Source organism: Eptatretus burgeri, chromosome 6 (assembly GCF_056783735.1).
Source record: "Eptatretus burgeri isolate ZD-2024b chromosome 6, Ebu_testis_v1, whole genome shotgun sequence".
Classification (NCBI taxonomy): Eukaryota; Metazoa; Chordata; class Myxini; order Myxiniformes; family Myxinidae; genus Eptatretus; species Eptatretus burgeri.
The window spans coordinates 99975814-99991082 of NC_140966.1; the positions used below are offsets into that span (position 1 = coordinate 99975814).

Here is a 15269-nt window from a genome sequence, read left to right on the forward strand (position 1 = left end):
TCACTGCTCACACCACAATAATACTATTTTCCACTTTATTGACATGATAAGCATGGTCACTCACATTACAATTTTCATTCCATCACCTCCATAATTGTTTGGGTGTACATGATTCCTCCACTTGTTTTCACAGTAAGGATGATATGTACAAACCACGTTACAACTGCTGGATTTTTAATCACAACAAATTTAACATTGGGAACAATTTACACATTTTTGGTTGCTCACATTACATTACTCACTAATGTCTTAAACACTGCTTTACAAAAACATTGTTCAACTAAATATGCAAATATTATTTGACATTCAACATTAGTGCCATATGTATAAATGGAATCAACAAATCATTGGAGTATCACCCACAAGTCAAAGGTAATTGAATCAATAATTTTTGTACAATGTTTGAGTCAAAATATCATCCCACTTCATGAGACCATTTCTCCAAAAATTCCAATGAAAAAAAAAATAATAATAAAGAGTATTGCATGTTCATGCCACAAACTTGTATGTGTAAAAATCAAAATAAGATTAGTGACTGGTTTCAATTTCAGACTTAATCTTTTAGGGCCTTGTCTACTTTGTCATTAACTTGCCCCTCTGTGCTCTTGGGCCAAGATTCTGTGCAAATGTGCACATATGTATGGATGTACATGCGTATGTGTATGCATGTATGTATGTCTGTGAGTATGTTCACATTCTGTATGTATGTAAGTACATGTGTACACGTGTGAATGTTTGCGATGAGATAAGACATACATAATCTTTGAAATAAATGACCATTTCGTGTGTCTGAATAAGTGCACAAGTGAAGATTATCTACGCAAATGAAGATCAACATTTCGATAGATCTGGTTGAAGTGGTATTCCATGTGTCCCCTCCCTCTTTAAATCAGGTACTTTTCGATGTTTGACATTTGTGCTTCTTCACGATAGACATTCCGAAAACCTTTAAAAAAAACAAAAAAAACTTTCTCTTCTTTAGCTGCCCTAACAACCCAAACCTACTCATAAGGTTGTTCAGTGGGAACGGTTGTGGCCTAAGTCTTTCAAGAGCTGGTTAACCAATCATTTTGTTGACTGGCAGGAATTTGAAATTCGTTCAGGGTACCGGCGATAACTCACCAACTCTTTGTAAGAGACATGATAGGATCTTTAACGCCCAACAAATCCCCCAATGCTCGCCTATGGTCATATAGCCTTGTCCTTCAGTGGGACGGCACACACATCAATACCTGGCCTTTCATGCAAAACACCACGTTGACCGTTAATATCTGGATCAAGATTGCAATCCAAGTTAAACAACTCGGTGCAAGCACACCAAAGCAATCCCCCTGACCTGAAATCTTGAATCTATGGTAGAGAAAAGAACTAGAACGGGCACTCATAGAGCGCATACCTTTGCCGCCACTACTTTTTTTGTTCTTGGTATGAGTGTGGGGAACTGGTTTCATATGAATGGTCTTATGACACAAACCACATATCTATAATGTCAAGACCCCCCCGACTTTCGGGGACTATGGACTAAACAACAATCAACTCAAGTCGTTTTGGCGAGTCTTCACTCACAAGCTCGGTGAATACAACGTCTCAACAAGAGAAGGTAATCTCGTTTGATGCTGGTTTCATGCAAATCGAATAAGAATTGACTGAGTTATGCCGAAAACCGCATATTTTTCAAGGGCGTGACCCCCCCCCCCCCGACATTTTACCCCAACCAGTGACGTGTTTTGACGTCATTGTGTCACAAGATTGGGCATTAAATTGGTTGAATTCTGAACATTTTGGCGTTAGTTGCATGCAAATTGAATAAAAATTGACCGGGTTATCGTAAAAAGACGATTTTGACATTTTCGTGACCTTGACCTTGACTTTTGACCCGAACGATCGCGATATCTAATCGAATGCTTCCTGGCTAATAACCAATCATTCCACCAAATTTCATGCAATTCGGTTTAATACATTTTGAGTTATACGAATCACAAGATTACAAATAAATAAATAAATAAATAAATAAATACACGCCGACCAAAACATAACCTTTCGCAGAATGCGAAGGTAATTAAGGTGCAAAATGTGATCGAGATACGACAGGGTTGATATTAATTTCCTTGAAGGAATACCATTTCTATTGCTAGCAAATTTCATGTCATGACATTCCACCTTACTCACACGACATGTTCATCGTCGGGACGACCCTTCCCCTTCTTGTCACGTTTGCCGAACATTTTCCTATGTTGAAAAAGATTGAAAAGTCAATTTTTTGCACATTTGTTGATGTCGATATTTCCAAACACAAGTTAAAAACAAAAAGTGAAGCAGGGGAAAATAAAAGTATTTACTTTAGAAGGTTCCAAAAAGTGTTTTTCTTTGTATGGGTGGACGGTATTGAGTGATCCACGTGGGTGGGCTGGTTCAGAACGTCTTGTGAACCAGGAGACTCGTTGATGTTTGCTTCCCTGAAAAAGAACAGTTCTCGTAAATCCACAACTTTGTACATCTGTGCCAAACTGGGTGTCATATACATTCTCCATTTCAAGAGCTGACACTGCAATGCCCCCTCCAGCAAACATCACATAAAATAAAACAATATCCAGAAATATGTGGAAAAAAACAAAAAAACAAAAAAAATAAAAGGACATGGGAAGGGTCCTTTCAAATCTCGCTTTGCCTCACCAAGCATGATCTATATTTACGATGAGCTGGGAGTTTATCCGAATCTCGATAATCCCCAATGCAAAGAGTGAGCTTATCAAACTTGATTGGTCGAGATGTTGTAATATTTTGTCCAAGTACTGCTAAACTGGAGGGTTTTGGAAGTGTCAAAAAGCATTTTTGCATTCTCGTGTTCAAGATTCAAATGCAATTGAAACTACAGCGAAGTCAAAGTGTCAAAAAGGCATTTTGTTTTCTGCAGGGTTAAAATGTATAATTCAATTGAAATAAAAAGTTTTAAAGGTCGCAGAAAGAAACCTTTTTCCAGAAGTTCCCCACTGTTGATGCAGTATCTTTAATACCACCTTATTTAACAAGTTACATTAGTTATTTGTGCCTGGTGGTTGTGTCCTTTATGATGTCATTAAAAACAGTAAGTTTCCTGCTTGGAATGATTTTCAAATTATATTTTACTGACAGACAGACAGGCAGATGAAAACGATTACCTTACTCCTCTCTGCAATTCTACGGTTACTCACGTCACATGTTTGATGTATCGAGGCCCCTATTTGTATCATAATTTCCTCACTTAAGTGTTTGAATAATTAGGTTTTCCACAGTAGTTACATTATGCCCAGACATAACTCAGTACAGGAGGAGAATTTCAGAAACTTCTTTTGTGTGGGTTACTTGTGCAAAAAACAGTCGGTTACTCAGGTTACATTTTTCAACACCCCAACAAGTGTCCTCTGACTGAATGATCTTTGAAATAAGTGATGTATTGTTCATTTACCTCAACTATTGGAGCATTTACACCACCTTATTTAACTAACACATCGCATGAGTTCTTTGTGCCAGGTGTTTGTTTACTTTATGACATCATTAAAAACAGCAAGTTTCCTGTTTGGAATGATTTTCAAATGATATTTAACTGATATGCAGGCAGACATCTGAAAATCATTACCTCACTCCTCTGTGTGCTTGAGGCGAGATTCCGTTCAATTTGCCAATTTCAGAACCAAACTACTCCAAATCTACAGGTTCATGCTCCAATTCATTTTCTTGTGTCGAAAATTACGACATCAAATTGAAACAAGAAAACAAGACAAAGAGCAATCAGAGATTGCAGACCCTCGCCAGGAATTGTTTTGTGTGGCATTTATGTACTGTAATTAATAAGAGACATAATTAGAACTGGCAATTTATAACTGCTCGCATTGATGACCGTGTACCAAGATGTCCCGCTTTGATCAGATGCCTGACCCAAGACAGAACGGACTCAGGACGTTTATTATTATTATCCAATTGAATTCAGAATTGGATTAAAATAAATTCAATTCAAATCAAATGGAAGACCAAATAGGTACAAGTCCTGCATTGGAGTAATCAGAAGGAACCCAAACAAGCAAAAAGCAAAGGATTAATCATCAGGAGGAACCTGGATAGGATTCACATTTCAGATGCTACTCCTCTACCCTCAAACCCATCCAGATACAGCCAACTGAGCCTTATTCAAAAATAAATAAATAAGTTAATAAAAAGAACCCAGATTAAAAAGAATAATAATTCTGCCTGCCAGACCATGTGTCCGATCAAGTTGAAATGTAAAAACATTTATTCCCCATCACTACGAGATTCATAACTGTGTAGTTTCATGTCGATTGATGATGTGGTTCCAGAGAAAACACTATTTAATATTTTGTTTAAATCCAATATGGCTGCCAAACTATGTGACATCAATTATTCCTTTAAAAACAAAAACTTGTACACGCATGCCTTGGGGAACATTTGTGTGAAGTTTCCCCTCGATCTGTCCAGCTGTTCTGAAGAAGTAGATTTATATTGTTGCGGTTCTGGGAACTGCATCCCTCCAAAGCAATAGCAACCATCAAACAGCGGTCCCGAGACAGTTATTCCTTAATGTACATTCAGATAGTCCCTTCCCTTTTGTCTTGTGGGACAACGGGACAGTGCGTTGTGTGGATCTCATAGCTTGGTCTGATTCAATCTCTGCACTCATTCCTATTCTTTTTTTTTACTCTTATTCCTGAGGTAAATCCCAGCCACGTGTGCCCTTCGCTGTAAGATGGGGCCTCAGCGAAGGCCAAGCAGGCATTACGCCAGACACCCCTCTGCAGAAATCACAGCCTGCCAAACACACGTGCAGCAGTAATTTCCACCCAGTGAACAGAAAACACACCCAACATGACGCCCAAACTGCACGGAACACGTACCAAGGAGAGGGAAGAAACGGCACCCTAAATGCTCACAACTTGCAAAGCACACGCGGCCACGCCCTTTCCAACCCATTTCTCCATTTAATAATGATATATATTTTCTTCTTCAACTCAACCCTACATACAATAATTATATCCAATCCTTTCCCTCAATTCCCTGACACAGATCAGGGCTGGCACCGTGCATCCCACCGCCTTTGATAACCGCGAAGACCATGCTCGATGGCGAGCGGACCCGCGTGCTGGCCACGTGCTTAATGGCGGACTCGCGCGTGGTCATGATACTTTATCATCATGCAGAACGAGGCACGAATAACACACATCTTTGGTCGGGTCTGCGCATGAGGTGACAATAACATCTTACCATCGGTCATCACTCACCACGACGGCAAAAAGTGTCTCCCGCAGACGGAAGACATCCTCCCGCACCTCCGCTTCGATGCAGCTGCTACCAGGCAGAGGCATGCTGTGCAGCCGGATTGCTCGGGCCATGTGGCGCACCATGGAGCAGGCACATTGACCAGCGCCAAACCGCGAGTCGCTGGGGCATGGCACGGGATTCATTGCAAAGTGATTCATATCATGGGGCTTGGTGCAAGACGATTCATGTCACGGTGCTCGGAGCGAGACAATTCTGCAGCTTGGAACCATCTGGCCGGAAGTGAAGTGGAGCCGCTTACGGTCATGGCAGCCGGCCGGTGTGCTGGCCGGGGCCCAACCAGAGCACCCGATTTGGGTGACGCCACATCGCTTCGGGTCGTCGCCCCCGCCATGCATCACCGGATCTATAAAAGGACAGTTCGCGGTGCGGGGGGGAGAGTCATCGTCGCTCCGAGTGTGCCGTTCCTGCTCATCGTTCCTGATGTGTCATTCCAGAGTCGTTGTCGTTCCTGAGTCGTTCAAGCATTGTTCCTTTCTTCATTCCAGTCGGCTCATTCTGTCTGGCTTGGGATCGACAACCTACCCATTTGCCTGCTGGCTCAGCCCTTCTTTACCAATTCGCCTGCTGGCTCCACCTCTCTCCCCACCCATTGTCTTTTGGCTCTACACAAGTCCCTCCCTTCACGCCCGATGGCCGCGTCTCATTCTCTGGACCGACGCTAGCTGCACGAAGTGCCACGAAGCAAGAGACGACGTGCCAGCTGTCAGGGAGGTATCGCCCAGCGGAGCATCCCCCCCCCCCCCCCAAAACGTATTGGTGGCGCGATAGGGCAATCGTGCAAGGTATTGAGTGACCGTTAGCTTCATCTCCTCACCTTTTTCTCTTCATCGACTCCTCTTCGTGAGTGAGTGTGTGTGTGTGTGTGTGTGTGTGTGTTTTTGTCATGGCACCTGTCCTCGTTTAAGTTAAGATTGCACAATAATTATATCAGGATAACTCTGCTCTGTGTCTGCTTTTGTAAGTTGCTTGTATATTGCCGCACCTTTCACATCTCTTCCTATTCCTGCTACAGACAACAATAAACAACATTCACTGTGCCACATACCTTTCCTCGCCTGCCTGTTAATAAATCCTCTTGTAGAAATGTTCCCAGATCGTTTTTGTCTGTTCTTTCATTGATCCAGCATGGTCGTATAATAACTTAGCCGGGACTTTATTGCCAACGATCGGTTCCTTTTAGCCGGTACATCCTTAAGCCTGTATCTCACTGGGCTGCGACAGCTCGCGACTATTTGGAGACATAAAAATGCGATAAAACAGCGATAATTTTCACTTGGAATCACACAGAATTTATACTAAAACACATTTGCGTATGTCTCACGAATATCGCACGAATGTCCCACAAACTCCCGGCGAAATTTGGGATGAACTTCGCCTGGAGTTCGCATACATGTCGCACGACATTCGCGCGACGTTCAGGTGACAAAACTGAGATTTTTTTGGCAAATGCAACTGTCACGCGATGGTCACACGACGGTCGTGCGACCATCGCGCAAATGTCGTGCAACAGTAGCACGACAACGGTACGTGACAATTGAGAAATAGGGACCATGTACATATATATATATATATATATATATATATATATATATATATATATATATATATATATATATATATATATATATATGAGGCCTCTGTCTTCCAGCAATCATAGTCATTTGGGAAACGAGTAAGAGTACCTGACTGAGTACTACAATGGTGTGGGAGCTGTGCCCTGGCAGAACAGGATGGTGGGATTACAGGAGAATGCTGACCAAGCCTGATTGTTCAAAGTGTTCTGTTACTTGTCAACGTTGCACCCACAAACATTGTGTGTGACCCAATTGATCATCTGCCTTGATAGGGGCTTGTCGGTGTGACCATATTTTGTGTGTGACCTAATTTATGTAAAAATATGTGTGACCTGATTTAGGAATGATGGGAAGGTGAAAGGAATGATGGGAAAGTGTAAAGTTTGCATTGAAGGCCATTACTCAGAACAGGAGAGAGAGGACAGCCAATGCTGGTTTTACAATTTGGACTATGAGGTTTTTTTTGTTTTTTTTTTTAGTCATATTAGGATTGAACTATTGTGAATCTATCTACATTACATTGCATGGATAACATGTGGATTTCTATGTATATATTAAATTGAGTAGACAATACATTGTGCAAATTTCTGATTAATTTCTTCCGAAAATATTCTCTATTGAATCACAGTTTTGTCGCGCTCTCAGGGGTCCCAGGACCCATTATCATTTTTTTCTCCCATCAGTCACAATTTGTTTCATAGGTCGCCAATCACTCACAAAGTTGTCTCACATTTGTCACACCTGACTCGCGGAAACAAAATTGAGAAGGGTTTGAGACTGGTTCGAGACAACCGCGACGAATATGTGACTATTTTGAGACAAAATTTGTCGCACTAATTTTTTGAACATGTTCAAAATTCAAGCGACACCAGAGCGACGTCCTGCGACTCACGCGAGGAAATTGAGAACCACCACAAACGTTTCGAGACATTTTGGAGAATCCCGTTCGCATTTTGTCACGAGCTGTCGCAGCCCAGTGAGATACAGGCTTTAGCAGTCGCTCGGCTGCATCTGATCCGGCAAAGTGATCTGGTTTGGACAAGGCGTACCGAGGGTGTGTCCCCCAGTAATTAGATCACGTGGTTATTTTTAGGTAACCGGATTAACTTGAGGGAGGAACCTAAGTCATGTGGTTGAGTTATTGGCATTCACTGTCTGTTGGTGACCCACGCATCTCGGAATTGCCTGTGTGCGATGGCCTGCAATTCCGGGGAGTCTGGTGGGATCCTGAGATAGCTCCCCCTCCCCCCCCCCCCCGGTAGTCTTCTCACCCGACCCCGAGCCTGCAACAAAATGTTTTCGGGTAAATCCAATATAGCTGCCAAACCATGCGACCTCTGACATATGTATGAATCTTTTTTTCTCATGGATAGGTGGTCATATGCATAAAGTTCACCTAAATCTGTTCAGCCATTTCAAAGAAGATTTGGAAGACTTTTTTGAAAAAAAAAAACAATATGGCTGTCGAATCACGTGACCGATGATGTCATCAAAATTATATTTGTGGACCATTTTAAGTCAGTCTGTTTTTTTGTTAGTCTGTCTGTTTGTTTGTCTGTGCCTTGCAAAATCGAAGATTTTTCAAGTGTATTGGTTGGTCAATTTTGTTATTCTGTTTGTTTGTTTGTCTGTCACCTACAGGTCAAAATTTTCACCCGATCTTCACAAAACTTCACGACATGGTGGAGTTTGGTATGAGGAAGAAGCCTATTGTTTTTGAGGTCAAAAGGTCAACATAGGCCCATGGTCAACAACTAAGGTGGTATTTCTAAAATCCCAATTTTCATTCGATTGACCTGAAATTTGAAGAGGCTTTATATTTCAGTTCACCGAATTCAACCAGCGAATTATTTTTGAGGTCAACGTGGACCAAAAGGTCAACATTGGCCCAGGGTCGACAACTAAGGTGGTGTCTCGAAAATTCTTTATTTTCAACCCATCGACTTGAAATTTGAAGAGGATTTATATTTCAGGTCACTGAATTCAACTAGCAAATTATTTTTGAGGTCAACATGGACCAAAATGTCACCATAGGCCAAAGGTCAACAACTAAGGTGATATTTCTAACATCCTCAATTTTCATCCGATTGACTTGAAATTTAAAGAGGATTTGCATATCAGGTCACTGAATTCAACGAGCAATTATTTTTGAGGTCAAATTTGTTTTATGGATTTTGCAAGTTTTGTGCTCTGCATGACGTCTTCTTCTTTTTGTCTGTTTGTTTGTCTGTCTGTTTGTCTGACTGTTGCCTCCAGGTCACAATTTTAAACCGATCTTCATGAAACTTCACTACATGGTAGAGTTTGTCATAAGGAAGAAGCCTATTGTTTTTTTTTTAAGGTCAAAAGGTCAACATAGGCCAAATATCAACATCTTAGATGAGGTTTCTAAAATCCTCAATTTTCATCTGATTGACTTGAAATTTGAAGAGGATTGATATTTCAGGTCACTGAATTCAGCCAGCCAATTATTTGAGTTCAACATACACCAAAAGGTCAAGATAGGCCCAAGGTCAACAACGAAGGTGGTATTTCTAAACCCTCAATTTTCATCCAATTTACTTGAAATTTGAAGAGGAGTTGCATATCAGGTCATTGAATTCAACCACCAATTATTTTTGAGGTCAAATTTGTTTTATGGATGTTGCAAGTATCCAATTTACTTGAAATTTGAAGAGGAGTTGCATATCAGGTCATTGAATTCAACCACCAATTATTTTTGAGGTCAAATTTGTTTTATGGATGTTGCAAGTATCATGCTCTGCACGACATCGTCTTCTTATTTGTTTGTTTAACTGTGTAAAGGATATCTCAAAAAGTTGTAGACGGATCTGGATGAAATTTTGTGGACAAGTTTGGTTTGTGACAAGGACGAACTGATTAGATTTTGATGAAGATCTGGATCCGGATCCGACTAGTAGAATTTTTTAAAAGTGATTCTTTGCCATTGAGAGGCAGGGACAAAAACGATATAAAGCACGATATCTCAATAAGTTGTGGACGGATTAGGACAAAACTTGGTTGACAGGTTGGGTGTGTGACCACGACAAAGTGATTCGATTTTGGTGAAGATCCAAATCCGAATCTGATAATTTTTTAAGTGATTCTTCATCATTGAGAGATGGGGCTAAAAACGATACATAGCACAATATCTCAAAAACCTGTGGACGAATTCCGATAAAACTTGGTGGACAGGTTGGGTGTGTGACCTCGGCAGAAAACAACAATTTTTTTTAATTTATAAAGCGATTCTTTACCATTGAGAGACTTGGCCCAAAACGATATTTAGCATGATATTTCAAAAATGTATTCGGCCAGATATGTTCTCGTGGATCAGGCATTACAGGGCGGACGTATGCACTCTACTAAGTGCCCTTCCAGTTTTATTAGTTTTACTTTTTAGATCGCCATTCCCTCGTGTTGAGTGGGTTTATGGGTCATATGCATTGTGTGGGCTTTAGACAGGTCTTTATTCCCATCCTTTAGCCATTTCATTTACTTTCCTACACACAGGAGACTTCCCTTCACACATGCATTCACGCATTGCAACAGAGTAGCTAATTTGCATAAGTGTGCCATTTCACGTTTAAACCACCATCATCAAACGGACACTTCACTTCAACCTTCTCCAGACTCAGACCACAATGCCACAGCATTTCTCCAACCACTACAACACCTTCATAAAATACCCACAGCATCGGAGCACAACATAGTCACATACTCTCGCCATTAACCATGACAACAATGACACCTCAACCACCACGATGCTCACTGCTGCAACACCATCACCACTGATACACATTGCCTTTTGGGACCAACAGGGAACAAGGCAGCGGCCCAGACTATTAGAGATACTCAGGTCTAGAACTTCTGTCGTCCAGCTCAGGGCATGAGTGTGGGCTCGGCACAGTTCAACGTCGTGTGGATAGCCTTCGCGTTCCGCTCATTTATGGCACTCATTGGGTGTCCGGCACGTGTTCGTGGCCGGATAGTGCAACCAAATACCCTGGCGCAATGTTAACCTCAGAGTTCCATCACGTGGCAGAGTTTGGGGTGAGTGAGGGCATTTCCACCACCAAGGCCTCGCATGGGCAGAGCTAGCGTTGGGGTAATGTTCCGTACACCAATGAGGGCGCTGTAGAACACCATTCGCTACACCTGTTCTGCTCTCAGCAAAACGGAACAGAACGAGCTAATGAAGCATGGAACTAGCAGTATTAATCCAATAGCATTGACACATACAGACCTCTTTACACTCATGGTTGTCTATCCTCTCACACATTCTTTTCTTTGTTTCCAAACCCCCTGACCTTCATCTTTACACCTTCCTACCACATTTCACCACCAATCACCACACCCCTCATTTTACACCTCCCTCCGACCACACACATGATAGACACCCTCAGTTTTCCTCCTCCCTTTACCCCTCCTCAGCGACTGGGAAGCATTGGTCCATTGATCGTGCAAGGTAACAAAGAGGTCGCACACACCTCGTTCTTTTCTATCTTTCTTTGCTGTCACCTTCTTCGGAATAATTCTGACAGCACCTGTTATGTTAGGACAAGAGAACAATGTGGAAGTACTAGATGGGTTAGCTCTGCACTGTGTTCTCTTTTGGAAGTATGTGTAATTTATTTTGCCGCACCACACCAATCCTTGCATTCTACTGCTGTACATATCTCTGTGTATTAAAACCTTGGATTATTGTTCCACATACTTTTCCTCACCATTGATTGTAATAAATTGCTTATATTATAAATGTACCCAGTTTGTCATGTCTTTTCCTTCTTTGGTTCAGCATAGTCTGCACGTAGTGTTAGCCGGGAAGTTTTACCCCACCAATTGGCTCTTGAAAGCTGGTGCCAACTCGGCAGCTCCGCTCGGCTGCACCTGATATGGTAAGTTAACATGAGTACGCATTGAGGGCATGAGACCACCTCTTGGTCTGGACTTCCACAGGTAAGGCACCCACGCAAAGTAGTGAAACCCTGCCAATAATTGGCAGTACCAATCCACGTTCGTGGTTGTTTAACAACCTGCCAGAGCATGGAGTTATCCGTGCTCGGTGGCCTCAGGACTGGGAATTCAGGAGGAAGTCGAGTGCTTCCCATCTGGGTGAGCCTTGAACCCCGGATTTGAAACAATATTATACAAAACTTGTTTCAAATTAATCCAAACCTCTGGGAAAATTGTAATTTTTTTCAGTTATATTTGAAAATAAAATCAGATTGAACCCTGTTTACCCAGGCGATGTATAAGGCAATCACTCCAGACTTTTCTTTATTTATATGCTGTTGATAAATATTCCGCGATATCTTTGCTGTGAAGAAACATGATGATTTTGAATTTCACAATGTTCTCCAGAGCTACACTACCAGTCAAGAGTTTTATAACACCCCCATTTTTTCCAGTTTTTACTGAAATTCAAGCAGTTCAAGTCCAGTGAATAACCTGAAATGGTACAAAGCTAAGCGGTAAACTGCCAGAGATTAAAAAAAAGCTTAGGTTGCCAAAAACTGAAAAATAATGCAAATTTCAGAGTTGTTAAAAAAGGCCCTTTTCAGGGAACAAGTAATGGGTCAGCAACTGCAGCTGTTCTGCAGCAATGGAAGTAAATTAAACCTTGAAAGTTGATGCAAACAATTCCTAAAGGTGTCCCAATTTTTTATGATTCGTTACAAACCCTCTGTCTGTATAAAAGCAGTGTTGGCACAGACTGTGTTGCTTCACCCTATGAAGCATTATTTTGACAATATTGCACTGCAGGAAGTAGTATATTGCCATCATAATGGCGAGAAAAAGACAATTAACAAAGGAAGACAGACAGACCATTATAACCCTTGAAAGTGTAGGTCTTTCCTTTCGAGAAATTGCAAAGCAACCAAGGTGTCAGTGAGTGCAGTTTCCTACACCATCAAAAGGCACTTGGAAACGGGAGGAAACTTTGACAGGAAGAGGTCTGGTCGACCCAAAGCCACAACACAATCAGAAGACAAGTTTCTGAGTCAACAGCTTGCGTGATAAGCGGCTCACAGGACAGCAGCTTCAAGCACAGCTTAACACTGGTCGAAGTTAGGAAGTCTCAGTTTCAACTGTGAAGAGAAGACTTCAAGCTGCAGGTTTGACAGGTCGAGTGGCAGTAAGAAAGCCATTGCTAAGATGGCAAAATAAGAAAAAGAGGTTTGCCTGGGCCATGAAGCACCGGCAGTGGACTACTGAAAACTGGAAGAAGGTCTTATGGACCGATTAATCAAAATTTGAAATCTTCGGTTCATCACGCAGGGTTTTTGTATGCCGTCGAGTTGGCGAAAGGATCATTCCTCAGTGTGTGACACCAACTGTCAAACATGGAGGAGGAAGCGTGATGATCTGGGGCGCTTTTGCTGGATCCAGAGTCAACGACTTGCACAGAGTGACTGGCACCCTGAATCAAAAGGGCGACCACAGCATTTTGCAGTGCCATGCAATACCCTCTGGTCTACGCCGAGTTGGTCAAGGGTTCATCCTACAGCAAGATAACGACCAAAACATACCTCCAGGCTATGTCAGAATTACGTTTAGAATAAAAGAACAAGACGGTAGGCTTCAAATCATGGAATGGCCAGCACAGTCTCCAGACTTCAACCCCATCGAGATGGTTTGAGATGAACTAAACAGAAGACTGAAAGCAAAGCAACCGACAAGTGCAACACATTTGTGGGAACTTCTGCAACAATGTTGGGAAGAACAATATTTGATTTCCGTTGTGGAAAGAATGCCACAAGTATGTTCGGCTGTTATATCCGCAAAAGGTGGCGACTTTGATGAGTCAAAAACTTAGATTAAATTTTGTTCAATAAAACAATTCCATGATTTCTTTTTTATCTGCAATTGTTTATTTGTTTTATTCTTTAATTTCAGGGTACATTGACATATGTATATATATATATATATATATATATATATATATATATATATATATATATATATATATATATATATATATATATATATATATATAACCACCCACAACATCGACATTCGACACGAGGTCTTGGCTGCTGGCGTTGGTGCTTGTGTTATTATCTTTTATCTTGTGGTCTTGGACTGTATTGTCTTGCCAATTGCTTTTGGAGATGCGCTGGGAAGCGCACACTTATCTCTTGACTGTTATTCAAAGAAGGATATTATTAAAGAACAGTTTATCCAAGAAGGCCTTATTATTCACCATGTTGAACATTTGGAATAAGGGTTTTCGTTCACACAGGTGAACTCTTAAACAGCAAGTTCACAGTGGGCGCTCGTCCTTAAACACCAAGTTGTTCACAGGGTGCAACAGGGCATAAATGGGTGGCGTACAAGTGGGGGGGCACCAGATGCGCCATGGGGGGGCATTGCACCCAAATGCCCCCCCAGCGATGGGCCTGGGTTGCAATTGTCCAAAGTGTCGAAGGGGTCTCAAAAATTCAAAGGGGTCTAAAGGGTATTGAAATGTCTGAAAGGTGTGAAGGTTTAAAGCAGGGGTTCTTAACTGGGGGTATCCATACCCCTTGGGGGTATGGGAACGAGATGCTGGGGGTATGGGACTCGATCTCTGAATATTTGTATATATTTGATTTATTAATTTATAGTTGGTTTGAATGTTAAATTGTAATAATGTAAAATAACTCAACTGCAAGAAGTAAAGTTGCTGATTTAAAATCTGAAATAGGTGAAACAAGGTTATATTGTAAAATACTTGAAGCTCTTTGCATATTTGTAATTTCTCGGTTATTTTTTACTTTTTTTGTAAATATATATGATAAATGCTTATGATTGTCTTTCATGTTCTATTCCTAGCTATCCATATCTTAAATAAATTCAAGCTATTGACATCTTTGGAATTCATACTGTCAACTAATAGGACTGGTGATGATGATGATTTCGACAGTGAAGCGAAGGAGGGATGGGACCATGTTGGGCAATCCATTGGGGGTCTGGAATCATCAAAAGGTTAAGAACCCCTGGTTTAAAGGGTATAAAGGAGTCCAAGGGCTCTGAAGGGTGCAATGAGGTCTACAGGATCTTTGGGGTCTTCATGGTCTAAACGGTCTTAAAGTTTCTTAAAGGGTCTTTGAGGTTGTAAAGGGTTTTATGGGTCTTTGGATTCTTATGGTTCTTTGGGGTCTTTAAAGACTGAAGTGGTGGAAAAAATACCCTGAGGACAATCCCCGGGTTGGGACTTGGTCTGTGTGGCAAATGTGGTGGTTGTCGGCCTAGCTGTCTTGACAAAAAATACAAATATACACAGACAGACAGACGACAAATTTTATTTATGAGATTTTGGAGCAAAATTTTCTGTTCTGAGCCAAACGCTGCCCAGCAGGCATTTCACAGATTATCCCC

At 41.5% G+C, this 15269-nt stretch overlaps 1 protein-coding gene across 1 annotated transcript in view; it reads right to left on the reverse strand.

The window, feature by feature from the left end:
* LOC147025451 (uncharacterized) overlaps positions 1-15269 on the reverse strand; it is a 122934-nt gene that overhangs the window by 91950 nt on the left and 15715 nt on the right. The window contains exons 2-3 of the mRNA XM_085886445.1: positions 2340-2456; positions 2170-2229 (exon numbers count right to left, since the gene is read on the reverse strand). Coding sequence (XP_085742571.1) covers positions 2170-2229; positions 2340-2456 — 177 coding nt within the window. The remainder of the gene's footprint in view (positions 1-2169; positions 2230-2339; positions 2457-15269) is intronic.